The sequence below is a fragment of the Pezoporus wallicus genome, unplaced genomic scaffold (genome assembly GCF_028554395.1).
Source record: "Pezoporus wallicus isolate ANWC-B61680 ecotype Strahan unplaced genomic scaffold, APGP_CSIRO_Pwel_v1 scaffold_13239, whole genome shotgun sequence".
NCBI classification, from domain to species: domain Eukaryota; kingdom Metazoa; phylum Chordata; class Aves; order Psittaciformes; family Psittacidae; genus Pezoporus; species Pezoporus wallicus.
In genome coordinates this window covers 6,610,931-6,628,327 of record NW_026642052.1, presented here as the reverse complement: position 1 = coordinate 6,628,327, position 17,397 = coordinate 6,610,931, and the positions used below count along the sequence as shown (strand labels likewise).

General features: G+C 39.6%; 1 protein-coding gene across 2 annotated transcripts in view; it reads right to left on the bottom strand.

Moving 5' to 3' along the window:
* The window catches only part of LOC130608594 (complement C1q tumor necrosis factor-related protein 7), a 117,674-nt gene that overhangs the window by 60,706 nt on the left and 39,571 nt on the right, over nt 1-17,397 (bottom strand). For both annotated transcript variants that reach the window (XM_057426617.1, XM_057426616.1), the window contains exons 2-4: nt 9,248-9,446; nt 8,058-8,303; nt 6,388-7,438 (exon numbers count right to left, since the gene is read on the bottom strand). In XM_057426617.1, coding sequence (XP_057282600.1) covers nt 6,807-7,438; nt 8,058-8,295 — 870 coding nt within the window. In that variant the 5' untranslated portion in view covers nt 8,296-8,303; nt 9,248-9,446 and the 3' untranslated portion in view covers nt 6,388-6,806. Of the gene's footprint in view, nt 7,439-8,057; nt 8,304-9,247; nt 9,447-17,397 lie in introns of those variants that run through there.

Here is a 17,397-nt window from a genome sequence, read left to right as displayed (position 1 = left end):
TGACAGCATCTTTCAAGAATGGGAAAGAAATGTCATCAGAACACAGGTTTCTTAGGGCAGCATACACATGCACAATCTCTGCGAGCTGCTAAGTCTCACCATTATGTGTGACTGTGGAAATGATCCAGTGGGTGCATCTTTATACAAAGTTTTGGCAAGGACTCAGGTTCAACATCTTGTTTTGCTAATAAGTCTGCCCCATCAATCTGTTCCACTCTCAGGAACAGTTATACAAGCAATTTAAATGATGGGACAAATACGAACAGCATTATGTAAGGAACATTACTATAATGCCCTAAAGGAGCAGTGGGGGACCTTTGCTTAACAGAATGGAAAGCTGCTTAAAAACACGTGTCAGTACAATGACTCTACTCACAAGAGACACACGGAATTCAAACCACATATGTTTCCTGGAGCAGAGAACAGCTCATTTCTCTTGGTCAGCATTATAAAAACAAAGGCAAGCCCAATGTCACTGATTACGTTGGACAGCAGACTTAGTGATCCAAATAAGAGGATGTGAGCTGCTCCACTTTGTCAGCGGTGCCAATGTGACACTTAGGCATAAACTGTTGTTTTGTCAGTGATGGTCAAGGATGGCTTTTTAGCACAGGCAGGGTAGATGGCAGCTTGTAGTGACCAGGCTGCAGGTTCCCCCAGAAGCAAGCAGGCTAGGGGATCACAGACCCCATATTCAGCATTTAAACAGTTTTGAAATGAATAGTGCACAATGAATGATGGTGTTTATTCTCAGGCTTTGAGGATAATGCAAAGTTTGGATTCCCATATACACCTTTTTATGCCTGCCTGGAATCAAAGCCAAAACTTGTGAAAGCAAATTAAACCAAAAGCAAAACTGCAAATCTTACAAGCCTTGTACAACATTTACAGAATAAGGGTATGTGTTGCTATGTTCTTAGAATAGGAATTTCAAGTACCATCTGCAACTCTACAGTGATCCCAGTCTCAGGGAGGTTACAAACAAGGAAGAACAAACTCTTCTCATCTTGATTATTTTAAACTGAGTGCACTTTACTCCAGCATGACAGAAATCACAAGTAAAGTTTCCTGAAATTTGTCACACGTGGTTTAGAAATCCATGTTCCTGCACCAGGACATCTGATAGTGTGGGTGAACACAGGTGGTGCATGAAAGAGACATCAGCATCAGTGGTTAGCCAAGTTTCAGATGGTTAAAGAGGCTGTTCTTCAACTCAAAGGTTTTAAATCCTGTCCACTGTCTTCCAAGCATAGGGATAACACTCGGTTGAAAGTAGAGAAAGAAAAGGTACTGCTGGTATGTTTCCTTCATACAATTCATTCATTTCTGGCAATCCCATCTGCTTCTTGCTAAAAATTCACTTTCGAGCCTGCTGAGAATCATAGTTCATTTATTTTTTTCAATAATTCAGTATTTTTTGTCCTTTTGTTAACATGACATAAGCAAGGCTATTCTTCCACAGAGATGATTTTACAAATACTGGGTTGTTTTGTGTCATGCTTAGGATTTTGACAGGTGCTTTAAAGTTGGATAGAAAAAAAATCGTATGTTTTTGGTATAAGTAGAAGTACTCCAGGATACATTTAGGTTTTCTACACCTAAAATTAAGTATCCTTAAAAGCTCTAATATTTTATATATATCAAAGTGTGCTGAATTTGGAGGTGTGAGAGGATTATCTAGCCAACCTTAATACGCTGTAAAATTTTCTCCGCAAAGTTACTGCAGTTAAAGCTGTCTCAGGGGGACTTGAGCAGTTCTTTATGAAAGGTCTGACATGAGGTCACTTCCGTCATTATAAGGGTACTTCAGTGTGTTCTCATCAATCCACATCTTCTCTTTAATTGTGAGACACATAAATTGCCCAGTTAAATGACACTGACTTTTCTGCTTAGTGGATTGTCCTTTAAGATCAGACATCTTACTTAACTTTTGACATCTCAAAGTTAAATGCTAACCTAAGTTAGCCATAGGTACAGGTCATGTGAAGAGACAAGTACGTCCTGATTCCTCCTTTCTGAAAGTAGGTGTCTATAATACAGTGTCATCCAGTCAGAGATTTACCTCTCCTATTTCTTTGCACTGATGACAGGAGAGCTAACTAATTTAGCCTAGGCAATGATCTTTAACCTTTTAGAGATTAAAGTCAGATAACATAAATTTTATATTAATAGTTGCTGAAGGAGCAATCTGCATAGAGGAAAAATCTCTTCACAACTCTTCGAGCAGGATTGAACCAAAAGATTTATATTTAGATTGGAGGGGAATAAGCCAAATAATCGAAGGCACCTTTTTCTTTGATTGTATTTATTATTGAAAGATATGCACATAATATGTCTAATTCAGTTTTCTTTTGCTTTAGGTAGTAACTTTCATGAACTGATACGATAATATGCAGCTAGGACAAAACCAAGTATCAGAGACTGACAATTTTGTGAGAGTACTCGGAAATTTCTTCCTGCCAACCCAAGGGAGGATCGTGCTTCTGAAATTAAGAAATACTGACATAACCTCAGTTGGGAGTGGTGACTTAAGGAGTTACAGGGAAGTGAACATAACCACTAAATGCTCTCTGAGCTGAAGTCTAACTGGTTCATACTGAAAGGAATGAATTGCTTCTGGAAAGCAGTGTGTTGCTCATTGAGAAAGATTGTGGTATATTGCTTTCTCAACTCTATTTTTCTCCTGTTTACTCTCATATATTATTTCCTGGATGGGATTCATCAGCTACTGAAATGCATATATAAAGTAAGCCACATTTCCACATAAGCTGAAACACATTTCACATAAAACTGAAGTTCCTGCTGACCAAATTGCATAGTATAGCATCAATATAGTTATCCTGAGTATGAATTACCTGCCAATGGATAAATTAAACCAATCAGTGAAAAGTAAATTATTCAGTAAATGTCATAGTGAATGAATATGAACTCAACCTAGTGGAAGGTAAAAAACGCAAAGTAGTATAGGAACTGCACCAACTGATGAAACATACTTAGTAGGGTACAAAATAAGCTGCTTGTCAGTTTGGTGTAGTTTTGCCTATGCACAAGTACATAAATTATCTTAGGTTGATTTAAAAATAATTGCAGAATGTAGATAATCTTGCCAGTACTGATATCCACTACTATTTCCTCTACATTGCCTCAGCATTGTAAAAAAATTCTTAGGACTTGTTGCTCCTGGTAAAAATGTTTAATGGCCTGAACCATATGGACATGTATACCAGTTGTGAAAAAAGTAAAGGTAAACACATACCAAAGTAACACATATCAATTTGAAGATGGAGTTTAGTGTTCAAATAGTTGTATAGGTTAAAAATGTTCAGCAATGGAACACGTGACTGACTTTTTCCTTGCTGTCGCTCTACCAAGTGTAAAAGAAGTCTGAAAGGTTAAAAGATTGTGGGCAGCTGTGTTGTTTCAAATAACTGTTTTTACTTATGTATATTTAAATACCTATAACCCAAGAGTTGGTTCTGCAGCTTTCTCCTGGGAGTTTCTCATGATGATACTTTCTTTCTGCTGATGGTAGGCAAAGTCTAAAGGTCTGCCTTGGTCTGGATGCCTCATTTTATATGGCACTATGGCATATGTAGAATGACATATATACTGTGTAGAAATCTTTGATTCATTTCAAATTTAATCTCAAAGAGATTCTGTTCTTTGTTATCCTACAACATCTTGAAACCAAACCAGACCTCTCCATCTACCAGTGTAAATAGAGGAAAGACTTCATCCCAAGATATTTTCTATACAAATTCAAATTCAGATAGAGGAATACCCTAATGAAAGTTCCTGTCATCAAAGTCGATCTGTTTTCAAGTAAAATAATAGCAATTGCAGTGATGTACTTTAGGATAAAAGTCCTGAGATCCTGAATGAGGGCTGGGACACATACTACTTGCACACATATGCTGTCCATACATGTAGTAAAAAGATTCTTCTTGCCAAAGCCTACAGACATAATTCAATGGAATTACTTATTTTTAACAGTTCATGCCAAAATACTAAACTGTTCAAATGACTACAGAATCCAAATGGGAAAACTGAGAGAAGCTAAAATGACTATTGTATGATTGCACAAACATAAATCTAAAATTATTAAGTAAAGGGAAGCAATAACTCTTGGTTTACTTATTCCCATGATGTCATTTTCAATATAGGTGTGGTTAAAATATCTCTTTTACAGTTTGTTCATTTTTATAAGATTATTACATGGAAGCAGTTTGCTTTTACTTAGGATTGCAACCAGGAACATTTCACTAAAAGGCCTATTTTTTTTCTATCCAATTGTGAAAAATTAGTTTTGTCTGAAATTTTTCCAGATTTATTGTAACTGCCACATATGTTTCTCTTGAGTCTGAAGAAAATCAGTCGTACTCTTTCCTTAAGTTTGGCTTTATAGGACATTTTCTAATTCAAATAAAAATTGACTTGTTACTCCTGACATACACTTCCTATTGGTTCAGATGGCATAAACATATTTCCATATTTTTTTAAATAAAAATGTCATTACATACTTCTATCAGTTGCTTTTGCTGCATAACACATATTATAGGTCTAATCCTGCATCTGTTGAATTATGTTTTCTGCAAGTTATGGTCCTGATATGATGGCTGTTCTGTCCTGTGGAATTTCAGTGCACACAGCACTGAACAATGCTGATAGCCTTTGTGCCTTGTATAGGCACTGATGGCTGTGAAACATTGGCATCAGTCATGGTTACAAATGATGATTAGGCTGCATTTTGCTCTCATATTGTGCTTAATTTGCAGATGTATAAATGATTGTACAGCTCAGTGAAAAACTGAATCTGTGTTTTCTTCCATATTTTTCACAGGGAGCAGCCCTTGTACAACACTAATAAATTAGATGTCTAGTTAGAAAAATAATCCACTTTTGTCTTATACCACTCATCTCTCACTGTCAAATAAAAGAAGGGTTGTACGGGCATTGCCAGTTTGATTTGTGGACAGGACTTTGCACCTCTTCGCTGCATAAAGCAGCAATCATGTACTCAAAGATGTGTGGAGAAATAAGGGCACAGATACAGGGTGCATAAATTAATGTTCCGTACATAATTGTAGTGCTCGTCTCAGCAGTATTTTTGTGTGATTTTATTTGAATGTAATTTTTTCAATTAAGTCAAGTATTCAGAAAGAACCCAGAAAGTTCCCTCCACCTTGGTCATGAATAAAGTGGGATCAAGAGTTGTGCAATGCAGACTACTAGGGTTTGAAACTGAGTAGCTGTTAGAAATGGCAGGTTTATGTAAATCTGGGATGAATAAAATAATATTATAAATTTTTGGCAAGCAAGAGCACCTGATTAAAGATTGTCAGTGTTGGCTTAGAGGTGTTGAATGCTGGAGAACTCATAATGTTACTAGGTGTTTTTACAATGATTGACTGCTGCCACTGTTAAAATGGGTTCTTCATTCCCAGAGGGAATTGATAACAGTTTCTCACCTGTGGATCTTGCTGCGTTACTAGATAATAGAAGGAAGTGCCAGCTACTACCAGAAATTTTATCTCCAAACAGGTAGTTGCAGACTGCAATCAAATCACCTCTGGTCCTCACTGAGAAGAAAAATAAGTTGACCTTGTTACATCTCTTGTGTAATCCACATGGGTAGAATTACAGCCTTTTTTTTTTATTCAATTTTGGGATCAGTTTTGAAACACTGGCAGAAGTAGCATCTTTATAAGTAACTACTCTTTACCTCTACTTGTAATTCCATTTGTCATACATCAAAAAGGCTGTACCAACAGCATATTTAGCTGATTATCCATGAGATCCTGTGTACCTTTTCCAAGTTCTCTGATTTCCTGAATGCAGTTTTTCATCTTGTGTGTGACCTACATTTATTTTGTGGCATTTGGCCATATTAGAATGCAATTAAGTCTGCTTTAATGATGTGACTCAGTTTGTTCCATATAATTTATTCTTATTACTGGTTACTGTTCTATTAGATTTTTGGCATCCGTAATTTCCTTTAGCACAAAGTTTATATTTTCTTCCACGTTTCTCATGAAGATACTGAATAGCATTGGAAGAATAGCAGACCCACTTGGAATTACACTGGAAATACCCATACTGGATACTAGTTTTCTATCTCCAGGTTTTCAGATCTCCCAGGTTTTTATTATTTTATATGTTTAATACCTTTGTTCTGGTCTTTTATCAGCTAGTTCTGTATGTATTTATTAGTTCTGTATGTATGTATTTATTAGTTCTATATGTATTTATTAGGATGTTAGATAGTTATGTATAACACTTGGTGGTGTAAATATAAGATGGGACTGTCCTTGTAATCAGTTCAGCTGCATCCTGAAGCAGGCATTCCTATTACATTCCTCTTCTTTTTAAAAATCAATGTTTTCTCTCTTTTTAATGTATTTCCTGTCTTAAAACAACCAAAGATGATATTGCCGTCAGTTGTTCAATTTTACTTTAATGACATGTACAAAATATCCATTCTACATTGCAACTTAATATATTTTGTATAAAATCCAATGTACAGTATCTTAAATTTGTTTAAATAGTATTATAAACATAACTTTCAGGAGGAGTCAGTCCTGGAGTGATGCAGTCTTTTATTAATTACAGTTCCTTTTGGTATCCCTGCTGTTCAGTAAAAAATGCAGCTTATATTCTGGAAAGGTCCTCATGAGCTCAGATTTGGTTCCTAACAGAACAAAAGTAAACTCCCAGTTATTTTTTTTTTTCAACTTTGTGTCCCACACACAGCTCTATAAATCTTGTGCTGGGGTGTCCAGTTTGAATGTCATTTGACATCATCTGTTTCAGAGCTCATCTTCATCTGATAAAGCATCAAGGTAGTCTGTATCAACATATAAGAGAAATCCTGAAAACAAACTGTCTGCCCATGTTGGATCGGAAAAGAGACCATTTTGGTCAGCGTAGAAGATCTCAAGCCATACCTCATCTTCTGGCTGAAGGTAGATCACTGTGGATCCAGAAGCTACATCATGGTTACCTGTGTTAGCATCAAACGTCTTTATTCGGTACTTCCCATTGTGAACCAGCCCAATTGCAAGATGCTTGTTTGCCAAGGTGATATCATAGGAAAAATAATAAATCCCTGGGATGGCACAAATAAACTTCCCTGTGGAAGGGTTGTAATGCTCCCCCTCATTGAAGAGGACTTTATTGAATATGATCGGTAATCTTTCCTCTGGGTAGCTCGTGGTGATGCCAACAGAAAAGGCAGATTTCAGCACTATCTTTCCGCATTTACAGACCCCTGGTGCACCTGGCTGTCCTCGGTCTCCTTTGTCTCCCTTAGGTCCTGGTGGTCCAGCTGGACCTACTTCACCTTTGGCACCACTCAATCCTCCAGGTCCTTTTTTACCAGCCTGACCTTGGTCTCCTTTCTCTCCAGCTGGTCCTGTTGGCCCAGTCTTTCCTCTTAAACCTTCAAAAACATTTTAAGTTAGTTAATTGTTAACACATATCCTCTCAGTAAATGATTGTGTGGGCTACTAGTAAGTTTGCAAAAGGAATGGCAGGTTGGAACAGAGGACTGGGTGCCACAGCCCAGGGGTCCTTTTTTTCTATGTTTCTACTTTCCTTCATACTCCTTGGTTACACATTGAAGAATGTGTGCCTGATTAGTCCATTACTGACTGAACTATGAGCCCTATAACATGGTACTTGTGCACTAAACGTCTACTATTATTTAAGCATTTTTAATATGTATCTAAGTACCTACTGATCTTTTATTCCTGGCTAATGGCACAAATGAGACTTGGTTATTTGACACCACACGCGCTTTATGTCTCTCAAACTTTTTCTTAGCATCTCTGTGCAGGAAGGCTATTCACTTACATTTATTTGCACAGATTTCAGTATGTGCATATTAGACTTATCTAAAATAAATCTGCACATTTTCTTTCACTACATATACATGTGTCACACTTAAACCCACACAGGAGCATACTCACATTCATCATACACGTACATACATATAACAGCAATGATGAAAGGTCTTGCTTTATTGTACTACTGTGTTAGGCTGCACAAATGTTCAATACCTGCGCTCCCCTTTTCACCTTTTTCTCCCTTCCTGCCATCTCTACCATCTCTTCCTGGAAGACCGATGCGTCCATGTGGCCCTGGGGATCCGCCAGCTCCAGGGGGACCCGCAGGCCCTGGCAAACCAGGAATGCTACAGATGTATCTGGTGTAATAATTTTCTCCTTTGAACTGGCTTTGAAGAGGTTGTTCGCTTGTGTAGATTACAAAACTTGTAATGTAAAGCAACACAATCATCCTTGGATCTGGAAAAAATGCATACAAAGAAGACTGTGCATGTAATGGCACTCTAGTCACATGCAAATGGCTCTGAATATACCAGGAAGTGTGACACTGTGGTGCATTATACACAGCTGCGCATGCGGAGATCAACCTGGGATTTCTGCGTTACCAGAATCCATATAAGACACCAGGAGAAAAGTCCGTCAGGACCTTTTTCTGGTCATCATGTGTGTTACTGTATGTGACTGACATAGTATAATTGACACAATACTAGCTTTTTTAGACCAAAGTTTGACACATTTAATTCTTTTTAGAATCTGGACTTTTCAATGAAATGTCCTCTGCTTACATAGCATTTTGTGTGTGTGTGTGTGTGTCTTTGGGAAGTATATAATCTTTACAGAGAAAAACCTCCTTGATAGGAGGGAGATATATCTATGTTAGAAACATGTGCCCATAGGAGCAGTCTCTTCTAGTGAGGACAAAGCTTACACCTTAATTTTATTTAATTTCATTTAATTTCATTTAATCTCATTTTGAAATTTGCCTTTATGATTGCAAATGGGTCTCCAACCTGAATAACCACAGAAGAAACTTGCTGAGCCTGCAGAAAGGATACGAGTAAGAGCTACAGTTTCAATTCCTGGTTGGAAATGCTGGTGACCACAACACAAATAACCACTTCACCCTAACCAGTCAGGTTGGGTTAGGCAGCTGCCTAGCAGAGAATAGATGGAATATGAATGCGGCTGCTAACAGGTTGTGTTTTTTAAGCCTGGTTTGGACTGTCGTATGACATGAACTGTGTTGCAATATCTTGCAAGAAAATTGTTTAAAGGTTTATATATATAGCATTTGGGTGTTTTCATAAACATGGAATGTAAATTTGATTTCTCTGTTCCACTATATACTGGGAGACTAAAGAAAATAACTGTACAAAGAGTAACATGCTGAGGAGCTGCAGTACCTGATGTACAAAGATGTCTTAAATTAGTATTGCATTAGCAGAGATGCAGTCATGGGTCAGGTGAGATTTTGCAAGTCAAGTTGTTTTTTCTAGTTCCCTCCCTGGCTCCTCAGAAGACTTGTGTGGAGTTTTTTGTTGGAGTTGTCCATTCCTTCAGAGTTAATTTACAGCATTCAAGGAGATCAGAGTCCCCTGGTTTCTGCGGAGAGAAAAAGAAGATATGGAGTGGAGGATTCAGAAGAACATCTGTGAAACACCATCTACTTTTTTTTTTTTACAGTGAAACTCACGATTCATTCTCAAACTCAGACTTAAAGAAGTTGCAAAGTGAATTAACCTAGAAATCGCTGTTCTCATTCCCTTCTCTGTGATACTGATTTAAACCCCCAAACCACTACATTTATTTTCATATAGTTGATATTTCAGCTGGTATATGTCATAGTCAAATCTGTTCAGCATGGTAAAAGATCAGCATATACACATACACAGTCTTTATAAAGAATCATTTCTGTTTTAAAGAATAGGAAATTAGAAGCTGTGTTGGTAGCAGTGGCAATGCATTAAATAGGATGAAAATATTGCACTTGTAAAGAAATAAGCAATGCTCCAGAATTCTCTTCAGTGATGTATGCTCCACTTTTCATATTAAGCATCTTGTATCAAATTAGCAGAAACCAAACTAATAATTTTGCTGTCTTTTAATAAAGCCTTACACTACAGTCAGGCACAACAGCCTCTAAGAGTGGATTAACATATGAATGCTTAACATTACAGCAGAGTAGCAAATGATAATTCCAAGGCAGTATTTAGCTACAAGCACAAACTTCACAGTGATGTTTGCTCTGATGTACTAGTGACTATACCCAAATAAAGGATTTTTTATGTCTTAAATCAGGGACAACAAAGCTCTCTGCAGAGGAGAGCAACTTTAAGCACTTAGCCAGGAGGAAGCATCTTGGAGGGAGTTCATGTCTAAGACTTCATATGCATTTTACACAAAACTGATGGATAAAAAGCAGACATGACCTGAGGATCAAGGACTGGAACAAAAACGGCCCTTTGCCAGATGAAAGTCAGAACTGGTAGGCAAGATGTTCCCACACTGTTTTGCATGTAAGCCAAGCAAAAACAATCTCAACAACTGCTGTTTATTCCTGTGCCCAGGACCTTTTACAAATCAGAGTAAGAGCCTTCACACAGCTGCTCCTGTCACTGGCTGGCCAGTAAGTTATTGATGTGTGAAGTGGTCTCCAGCTCCCAGACCTCCCCTGCTGTTCTTCTCATGTGCCTACAGGAAATCAGTCACTCTGGGAGATGTGCTTCTGCTAAGGTCATGGGAAAAAAGACATTTGGGGAAAGTGAGAGGAAGGGGGTTGTTGAAATAAGGATGTGCCATAGATGGCTGGGGCATTGTGGTTGAACCAATTTGGGAAATAGAAGGCATAGTGGAGAATATGTGGAGCTTTCACCTATGGGTTGAGGATCTTAAGAGGTGATGGGGCTATGAAGCAGAATGATGGGACTGCAAGGAGAACAGAAAAGGACTGAGAGAAAATAGTGATAATGTTCAGTGATAATGTTTACAGTCCTGAATTTGGGCTTTAGGGAATACAGGAACCTGCTTCCAACAGTGGCAGCCAACAAATGACATTTGAGAAACCATGCATTAGACCAAAGATTCAGGACTTTGCTTGCCCTTTGACTTCAGGGTCTTGCATTTCTTCCTGTGTAGTGGTCCAGTCTTAAAAGGAGGAGTGGAAAGTACAGGAATTACCTGTTATTACAGGAATCTTTTGGAAAATGTAGATCTCCTCAGGCCAAGGAAGGATGCAGTGTTGAGCCCATCTACCTGTTTCCTGGTGAGTGCTCTAAAAAATGAATTTTAATGTTAAATGTGAACGATAACATATGTCCATGCTTTTGAAATTTCAGGCTGAATTAAGAGGCCAAAATCAGAGATTTCAGTTCACCTATGCTTACAAAGTTAGAGATCACTTTCTCACATCCATCTATGTTGAGATGAAATACTTGGTCACAGAGAGTTAACTGGTAGGCAGAAAGTGAGTCGTAAATTACACTTTGGTCATGTTGTTTCAGGATACAGACTCTGTATAGTGTGTATATTTTTTTTAAAGATACAGACTTTTGTCCATAAACTGGGGTAGGAAACAATGTCATTTATATATGCCAAATAGTTTCATTCATGGAAAACCAGCGTTTGAAGAGTTCATTCTTTTCCCCAAATACTGAAATCCAAAACAAGCACATGGTTTTCTTGTTCACAATAATAATGATCATCTTCAACAAAAGTAATAATGAGAATGATATGAACACAGTGTTATTCCAGCTTTAGAAAATAGCATTTCAATAGCTTCCACTGGGTAGAGCAAGAGTTCACACCAAAGCATTCACTGGAAGATGATGGATGTGCTGAGAGTTCTCATGTGGGGTGATTTCTGGAACAGCTTGTCCAAGTGAGGGTGGCAGGCTCATTTGCTCCATCATTAACCAAATTGCATGAGCAGCATAATCACTGCCCTTGTGCATAAGCCCATCTGATTCATTCAACGCTGGAAAAATATTTAAACCCCTATTCTGGGCTTAATACATATTGCACTCTATTAAGAAATATTGAAAGAAGCATGACCAAGAGGTCAAGGGAGATGATTTTGCCCTTTTACTTTGCTCTAGTGAGACGCCACCTGGAAGCTCTGGAGTCCTTAGTACAGGGAAGACATGGATCTGTTGTAGCAGGTCCAGAAGAGGGCCACAAAAGTAATTGGGGGATAGAAAACCTCTTCTGTGAAGAAAGGCTGGGAGAGTTGTTCAGCCTGGAGAAGAGAAGGCTCTGAAGAGACTGTTTTGAGGCCTTTCAATACTTAAAGTGAGCTTATAAGAAAGACAGGAGCACACCTTTCAGCAGGGCCTGTTGTGAAAGGACAAGAAGTAATTCTTTCAAACTAAAAGAGGGGAGATTCAGACTAGATATATGGAATCAATTTTTTAATACGAGGGTGGTGAAACAGTGGAACAGGTTGCCCAGAGCAATGGTAGATGCCCCATCCTTGGAAACACCCAAGATTAGAGCTCTGAGCACCCTGATCTGGTTGTAGGTGTCCCTGCTCATTGCATGGGAGTTTGGATGACCTTTAAAGTTCCCTTCCAACCCAAACTGTTCTATGATTCTATGACCTTGAGAAGATACTCTGTGTGTTACATTCTCATTGAAGCTAGATGCTGAGCCTAGAGGCCTACAGGCCTTAGAGGGTCTTTAATATTAAGTCTTTAGGAAATCTCACTTAATTACTAATAGAAATTAGCATTATTTTTTTTTTTTAAGTTAAGGAATTTGAGTGATTGCAGCAAATTCCCAGTTTTGAGACTTCCTGGTACATGATACTGGTACTTCCTCCCTTGTTCAGCTATGCAGGTCTTAATTCTAAAATTTACTAATTGGCATTGTTTTGAAACAATCATAGATTTCCCATAAACATATGTTATAAATAAAATCTGGGTCAAAAGCAAATAATTATTAGTCACAAGTTATCCTGGCTGTGTTCTTACTTTTGTCTTTCCTTGCTAGCTTTGAATTAATTTCCAATACATATATACAACCATTTGAGGAAAAGAAGATGTGTTTAACTTCCTTGTGTAAAAAAACGTAGAGAGAAGCAGTGATGCTCCTAGGCCTTTTCTGTCTGCAGCACTAGCAATGGCTTAGTGGTATGGAACAACATAGTCTATACATCCTCCGGCTCTCCAATAGCAAAGGCCCGCACTACCTCACATCTACTACCTTGGATCCCCATTATGGGGTATACAGACCTTCCCCAGCTCTCCCATCTACAAGAAACAAGGTGGAGAAGGAGATAAAGTCAGGATGAGAAGCAGAGAGAAACAGCCTCAACAATTAGGTTGAAATCTCACTAGCTATGCCCGTATTTTCCCTCTCAAAACATGATCCACAAAAACCAGTTGTGTCTGCATGCCTGAAAGGTCTAAACCTGCCAGTCAGTTTGTCACCACCACTGACCTTTCTACAAAGCCTCAGAAACAGTGTCTTGCAGTTTAGCATGTCACGCTCTGCAGTTTCTTTGGACTCTACGGTTTTAATGCTATTTAAAATACAAGTCTTATATGTATTTTTTTCCACAGGTATTTTACATAGATCATTCACCTTCAGTTGGGCACTGCATCCCCCAGCTTGTTTTGTGTTATGGGGACTACAGTGGATTTGCGAAGCTCCACTTGTAAGACCATGCCTTACTGTCGTGGTTTAAAACCCAGCCAGACAGCTTGTTCACTCACTTCCAGTGAGTGGTGCCGGCCTGGAAGCAATCGAGGCCCCCCCACCCCTGGGGGCTCTCCCCTTCCCCGCTCCTGGAGGCATGGGGAGGAGAATCGAAAGAGTGCAACTCCCACGGGTTGAGACAAGACCAGTCCAGCAACCAATGTACAACACAAATCACCACTGCCACCACCAACGACAACAATGATAAGAGAAAATAACAAGGGAAGAGAACACGATACCACCCACCGAAAAATAAGTCCAACCCAGAAGACCCGTGTCCTTCCGGGTAACTCCCAGTTACACCCCGGGCATGACGTGCTGTGGTATGGAATACCTGTTTGGCTAGCTTGGGTCAGGTGTCCTGTCTCTGCTTCCTCCTGTCTTCCCCTCCTCCCTGGCAGAGCATGAGCCTCACAAAGTCCTTGGTTAGGGTAAACATTACTGAGCAACAACTGAAAACATTGGTGTTATCAGCACTGTTCCCAGGCTGAAAGTCAAAACACATCAACATCAGCTACCAAGAAGGAGAAAAATTGACTGCTACTGCTGAACCCAGGACACTTACTCAAAGGAATCAAGACCACAGCTGGCCACCACTACGCTCCTTGGATTATCTACACAATCCAGCAGTCTTCACATGGCTTTACATTGTCTTCTCTTGTATAAAAAGGGGAGAGTGACCTGACAGTTTTTGAGCAGTCTGAACTCTTGATTTCCAGTCCCAGAATGGCTGATGGTGCCCAAAGGGATCAATCAACCAGTGGGAAGGAACATCAGCTAAATATTTCTGAGAAGACAGTCCTTAAAGACCTTATTAGCACTGCTGACATTTAACAGCCTCACTCAAGTAAGCTGGTACTGTTTGAGCAGTCTTAACAGTAGTTCAAACAGTCTCCTTCATAACTACATTGAATGCAGTCAGATTCTTCAACCACATCTCAAGCCTTCATGAAAAATAGAGTGCACATAACCAAGACCAGAAGTTCAGTGTCTGACATGAAACACAGCCTCTCTGGTTCCAGCTATTTGCATTATTTGGAAGGTTGTTTTTAAGAAAGATGCCCTAAAAGCTGGGCAAGGCATACATCAATGAGATAGTCTGATTCAGCTGGGGGGAATTTTAACATGAGGGCTGGCAGACAAAGCAGTTTCACTGCCAGCTGTACCAGAACACACACATAAATGAAACCTGACAGAATTTGTCTTGACAGACAGCCGAGAAGCTGGGCCAGTTGCTTACAGCTGGAAATTGATGTGGATAAAATATGTTTGCGTGCAAGCATAGTGAAAAATGGCCGGGGTTTAACACTGGAAGACTCAGGATGTAAGTGTGCCTACACCTCAGGTAGGGGCTCCCTTAAAAGGTTTTCTCTATTTTCTTAAATTAAATTAATTTAAAAGAAAAAGAGCCAGGAGCCATAAATCACAACCTGTCTTCATGGGTAACTTGCAATTTGTAGGGTTAGTTATGAATCTGAACTGGAGTCGAGCATGTGGAAGTACGTAGGCTTCTAAAAGTGTGGATAGATGCCTAAAGCAGTATGCCCATCTCCCACGAAGTTCAGGCAGGTGTCTTCTTCTTGATTCTTACTCAGCTCTTACCAGAAGAATTTCCATCTCCTATCTTAGATCATTCTGCTTTACCAACCTTGCAGTGACAGAAAAGAAATAGAGAACAGACTGGGAAAGCCATTTTAGGTGGTATAGAAAGAGGAAAAAAGAGAGGCAGCAAAAAGAAAATGTCAGACTGCAATGCACATGAGGAAAAATGAGCAAGTCATAGATTTCACCACGGTTCACAGGGGACGGACTTCCACTGCTTTGTGCCTTGTGCTCACTTGTGTTCACATTTAGGGACTTGTTTGTGAGCAAAAGTCCATAAAGAGCTCCCATCATGAGAGCACAGGGATGAATGATGGGGACCAGACAGAAAAGCTTGCTCAAGACACATGCAGCAAGCACAACACTGAGAAATTCACTGGATTTTTGGCTATGTTCTAGTCCTTGTGCATGGCTTAATTCTCATCCCCTCAAAGTAAATATCATTTATTAGATCACAGACACCTCTGAAGATGGATTTTCTTTCACGCAGTTGGTCCCTTGGTGACAGCATTTGTACCTAGGAACAGTGCTCAGTATCTAAAAAGATAATCTTGCAGAGAAGTAAGCTTCCATACCCTGAAAGGGACCCTCTTACACCACCACATTGGTTTCTTCTGGAAGTTCATCAAATTATATCATCCAGGCATTGTGCCTTTCTGGGAACCCTGTAGAAAAGCAGGCATCTGTCCAGGCACTACATTCTCCTTGAAACTGGGCAAAGACCAAAGGAGCAGTTCAGATGCCTGGGCAGGACTAAGGTGGTTGATTTCCCCTGAACTGAGCTGGAGAAGGCTTGCATAAACCTCTCTGCCAGAGGAGCAGTGGTGACTGTGACCTGAGGCAGGGAGCAGCCTGTTCAGCTGAGTAGCAACCTCTTGTCCCTGTTGTGCTGCACATGAAAAGGACATCTGTCTGGGGCTTTACATGATTAGATTTTTTCAAGCTGCAGTCATAGTGAAGTTAGCAATGTTTTTAAGTGTACGAAAGGTCTGTCTGCACTGCTGTTGCAACACAGCAAGCCATTAGCTTTTCCAAAAAGGGAACTGGGAATGTTGCCTACATGGGTAAATCCCCAGCTAGAAATGGCCTGCTAAACAGTGTGGTACCTTTGGTCCAGGTGATGTTGTAAACAGTCCCTAATATACTGGGGAGTGCAGAAGTAGGATAAAGTATGAATTTTCTAACTTCAAAGTTCAGGTAAGTATGCATGTCTGACAAGTAGTTTTTATTTATGTGACAGTTAGAAGATAGGAGGCCTTGTAAAAGCCAAATTTAATTATCTTAAACCACTCTGAATTTTATTGTGGAGAACTTATATGTTGCAGCATAAAAGCAGGAATTTCTGAAGTGCTCCATGCGAGCCAAGTAGTGTTCCCAGGAGTGGCAGAACTGTACAACAGAGGTCAGATAATACCAGTCCTGAAAAAAGCTCACTACAGCTCCCAGCTTCCTGCTTGAGATACACAAATAATCAGACAGCAAAGTGAGACCCAGGCTATGCACCCATACCATGGCTCAATGACCAAGCAACCATGCAATACTACTAGCTTTCTTGCAGGGCTGTGTCCACAGGGCACTGCACTGTCCACTTCCCAGAGTTATCTGCAAGGTCTTCATCTTCTGACCCTTGGTTCACTTTTGGCATACTCAGGAACACCAAAGGGAGAGTCTCAACATGACACCAAGGAGTCAAACTTAAGGGGGAGGTTGTGGCTGTGAAGCCAAATCTGACATAGGTGTGAGTCTTAGGAGGCCATGTATCATCAGCACAAACACTAAATGCATTTAAAAGTTCAAGTCTTGCTGTAAATCAGTGGGGCTTGAACTTCTTAATGTCTAAGGCACTTTGAAAATGGCTCAAGAGCTTTGAAGCCTCACTTGCTTTTCAAATGCCACCCACATTAATGCATGTCCCCAGCCTCTGGGACTGCCAGGCTTTCATGTCAACCCTGGTGGTCTCTTTCACACTGGTGCTCTAACTTTTCAGTACAGGAGATAAAAACCTGGCCTCAAAATCAGCATGCTTTCCTGTATTGAGAAAAATCTTGTTCTCGTGCAGTGGGTCTACCTCAAAGCTATTACTTCAACGGTATTACTTCTATATTTATACTGGAATAGAGAAAGGAGAATTTGGCCGGGTTTAGTCACATGTGTGATTGTTATGGTTAATGTCAGATTCAGGAGATCATCGCCAGGAAGATGTAAAAATAGAATGAAATTTATGTAATGTCTGCTTTTGGGTAATGGCATGCTTTTT